The 4,253-nt window shown below is 43.9% G+C and overlaps 1 protein-coding gene across 3 annotated transcripts in view; it reads left to right on the plus strand.

The window, feature by feature from the left end:
- LOC102206681 (cyclin-dependent kinase 5 activator 1-like) overlaps window positions 1-2,867 on the plus strand; it is an 8,403-nt gene extending 5,536 nt beyond the window's left edge. For all 3 annotated transcript variants that reach the window (XM_013911345.1, XM_005735015.2, XM_005735016.2), the window contains one exon: window positions 552-2,867. In XM_013911345.1, the coding sequence (XP_013766799.1) occupies window positions 552-1,049 (498 nt within the window). In that variant the 3' untranslated portion in view covers window positions 1,050-2,867. The remainder of the gene's footprint in view (window positions 1-551) is intronic.
- Window positions 2,868-4,253: the final 1,386 nt, after the last annotated feature.

The following is a 4,253-nucleotide window of genomic DNA, read 5'->3' on the forward strand; positions in this document are numbered from 1 at the left end:
GTCTTTTGCCCTTCTCCCCCGTCCCTCTTCTCAGCTGTTTCTCTTTCCCTCTTTCTTTCTCCCCTTCTTTCCCCCAGTCAAGTCTGTCCCGTATTCAATAAGTGAAAATAAAATGAACAATAAAAGGTGAATCAAATGGACCATAACGGCAAGGCTGGGATGGTCAATTTGGTAAAGTAAATCCGTTGGGCATCTTTCTTTGCCTTTAGACAAAAATTCTGATGGCAAAAGAGCCAAACGGGACAGGCAACAAAAAAAAAAGAAAGAAAAAAAAAAAGAAAGACCACTATAGTGAGTGTAAAACAGCTCTGTATGAGTGTGGATGGACGTGTGGATGGATGAGTGGACAAATGTGTGGACAGATGTGTGGATGAATGAGTGGATAGATGTGTGGTTGGATGAGTGGACAGATGTGTGCATGGATGTGTGGATGAGTGGGGAGATGGACGTGTGGATGCATGTGTGGACGTATGGGTGGACAGATGGGAGGATGGATGGGTGGATGACTCTAAGACTGGTTGTAAAGTCCACTCTCGGTTGTCCCCCTGCAGGACCAGTGCTTCATCAGTCCGGCCAGCCTGGTGTTTGTGTACCTGCTGTGCAGGGACGTGGTGGATGAGGATACTGCTTCAGAGCACGAGCTCCACGCCACATTCCTCACCTGTCTCTATCTGGCCTACTCCTACTTGGGCAACGAGATCTCCTACCCCCTGAAGCCTTTCCTAGTGGAGTCCAGTCGTGATGCATTCTGGGATCGAGCGCTAGAGCTGATCGAGCGCCTTAGCGGCGACATGCTGCGAATCAACGCTGATCCACACTTCTTCACCGAGGTGTTTCAGGACCTGAAGAAGCAGGGCACATCAAGAGCGAGGGAGGCGGAGAAAGATGGGAAACAGCAGGAGAAGGAGGAGTTGAAAGAGGGGCAGGAGGAAAAGATGGAGAAGAAGGAGGACGTCAGCAAAGAGAAACCTGAGGAGCAGCAGCAGCAAGAGAAGGAGGGGCCGAATGAAGACGATGAAGAAGGCAAGCTGGATGATCTGGACCGCTAACAGAGAGAGGAGATCGGCAGTGTTTGTTACAGAGACTTGCCCAGCAACCATTGACCCGCCAGGGTCTGAATGTAAACCGCTGTTAGCGCGGCGACTGACAAGCGGCAGGCGTGATGCCAAAAGTTTTACAGACACTAGCTCACTTTAACTGCATGATGTCAATCAAACTTGTAGACAAGTTACCATGGCAACCCTACCATCTCAAGCCTTATTTTGTTTAGTTGCACAATTTGGGGGTAGGGACAGAAAGCATCACACGTGACAGCAGCATGTTCAGGTCAACGCTGGTTTTGGTTCTGTTCTGAGGTTTCGTTTCTGAGTTGGTGGGGTTTTTTTGGGGGGTGGGTGGGTGTTTCTGGGTTCTGCCATTCTTTAAAAAACAAACCATGTATTGTTTTTTTTTTAATGGGACTGACCTGAATGCTGCCCGTCTGAGGCGGTCCGCTGGTTAGAGTTGGGGTAACAGGTGACAACCCCTACAAACATGCAGGTTAGCATGTGGTGATGCATAATGATTAAATCTGGAGTTTTAATGTGTTAATGAAATAGTATCACTTAGTTTTATAAGGACAGAGGCAGTGCTGTACGCCCTGTACCTGCACAGGTGTGTGCACGAGTGAGTTCCAACCAGAAAGAAAACCATCTATTTTCTTTTGATAGAGTCAGAAAAGCTGGAGGGGGCAGACATAGAGCTTTAAAACGACTCATTTTTTATTACGTCTGACTCATCGTAGATGGAGTGCACAGGGAGATGTTTGTGGTTCATGAACTGCAGGTTTTTTTGTTTTTTTTTTAATCATTGGACGTTGATCAGCAGGACAATTGGTGATCATCTCAGCTCTGAAACTGTCCTGTGCTGATCAGCAAGCTGCTTCAACTCGTTTCCTTCCTTTACTTTAGCTGGACTGAAGTTACTCACTGAGAGACAGGGATGCAGGAAAGGTTCCAGGTGTTTCACTTCATGTGGTTGTGCAGATGAAATCGTCTTTGAAAATAACTTGTTATTGTATTTATTCAGCTCATCAGAGCCCAAAGTGTATTTATTGATCAGAATCAATATTATTGAATGTTGAGTGGAAGATCTCCTCCTCTAGGAGGTTAGGGATGAAAATCTGACATTTTAACTTCCTGTAAACATAGTCCCATTAACAGAGCTGTGTAATGCAGATTTTCTCAGACAGGTCGTGTGACCTGGCAGTCAGCTGACGTGATTTTGATGTTTTCTGTCTCTGGTCTGAAAGTTGAATGTAAAAGCAGTCAGATCGACTGACCCTACTGAACCATCATCATAAACAACAAAAGTCAGCTGTGTGTGTGTGACCTCTTATTTCCCTTTTCACCTGTGGTTTCATCTGCAGGCCACACTCTGTTCTACCTGCCTGTATCCATGGAATGAAAGATGAAGGTTTGAACCTGTCTGCTTGTGTTGTTTGGGTAACCCTCGGTCTTCAGACGGGACGAGAGTTCAGACCTGAGTCCCAGTTCATCCTGTTAGCCCTTTAAACTAGATCTTAAATGTGCCACTACGTGCACACTGCTAAATCTGAAGTGGCCAGAAGTTTGTGATGTGATGACAACTGCAGTCGTGGTTATTTCAGCCCCCTGACTGATGCCGAGACTGAGAGACAAGACCCTAAGTCAGGGGTGGGGAACTCGAGAGCTGGTGTCCTGCAGGTTTTAGATGTGTCCTTCTTCTTCTGAATCTGAATCTGTGTAGGGTTTATTGGCGGTTGGCAAACAGCAAGATGGTGCATTACCGCCACCAACTGGTGTGGAGTGTTAGATGTGCACTTGATCCAACACAGCTGATTTAAATGACTAAATGACCTCCTCAGCATGGCTGTATCCCAATTCAGGGTCTGCAGCCTTAAAGTACGCAGCCTCAACGCTCCTCAAGGGCCGCGTACTCAAAGACCGCTAAGGCTGGAAGTGTGAGGCTTGTGAAATGGGACGGTCTAGCCTCCGTCGCGCTGCCCAGCTTGCCTAGCAACCATGATAGCTGGAAACGTGTGATTGACAGAAATGAAGGAGAACATATTTTGCTTGTTTGTTTTTTTTCCACACGAGCTTTGTGTGATTTAATAAGTATCTGAGGCTGAGACCACAGGACTAAAACATGATTGTTGGGCTTCATATCTGTACTGAACAGTCATATAAGATTAGTTAGTAAATAACAGTTAGCTAATGTTGTTCATGAGACTAAAGTCAGTGTAAATATGATATGGCCAATATAATAGTTATTATATTAATCATTATTAGTTATTACAGCAGTGAGTTTGAACTCTCAAATCAAATCACTTCTATTGTCACATCACATGTGCAGGTACACTGGGACAGCACATGTGAGTTAAATTCATGCGAGTGAACGCTGTGTCAAATACTGAGCTTCAGTAAAGATTCAAGTTGCAGTTATTTATATGTCCTATCACCTTAAATCTTCATTCAAAGACACTCAAGTGTCTTTGACAGTGTATATATAGATGTATCATATATAAGAGACAAATATTGTTTGTTTAATTTGTTGGCATTACTAAATTTGTCTCAATGCTTACATATATGTGTAAAAAGAAAATGTACGAGCTGTGATAACTGTTTCTGATAGAATGAAGAGTAGACGGATATATGAAATATTCCTTTATTGGGTGAGAAAATCAGACCATGTCATAACTGCTTTAAGTCATACAGAATAGACATCAGAGCCTTAAACAGGCTGACTTCTGCTAAATGGGTCAAACTGGGCAGAAAGTCTACAAACTAGGGCTGCACGATTTTGCATAAAATGAGAATCATGATTTTTTGGCTTAGAATTGAGATCACGATTCTCTCACAATTTTCTTTTCCAGTATAAATATTTATTGCACTTATTAACTGCACATCAACTTCGTAACAGTTGAGACTGAACATTAAAACAATAAATAAACATAAAACAACAAATGTCTCACGTTTTGTTGTTGCTGCAAAATGTTGTACTGCTTGAAATTCCGTCTCCACCATTGCTCGACACTGCGTGTATAGAGCAGGTAGTGCAACAATAGAAAAAATAGTTGCGGGACGGCACTGTGTAGCGTTTGTCTAGGGTGTTGATCATTTTCCTGAATCCCTCGTTTTGCACAGTGTTGATGGGAGCCATATCTTTGGTCAGGTGATAAGTGATAGCCTCCGTAATTTCTTTGTGCCTGCGGGAGTTCGACGGGTATAGGGAAG

Source organism: Pundamilia nyererei, unplaced genomic scaffold (assembly GCF_000239375.1).
Source record: "Pundamilia nyererei isolate P.nyererei 1_Seehausen unplaced genomic scaffold, PunNye1.0 scaffold00061, whole genome shotgun sequence".
Taxonomy (NCBI): Eukaryota; Metazoa; Chordata; class Actinopteri; order Cichliformes; family Cichlidae; genus Pundamilia; species Pundamilia nyererei.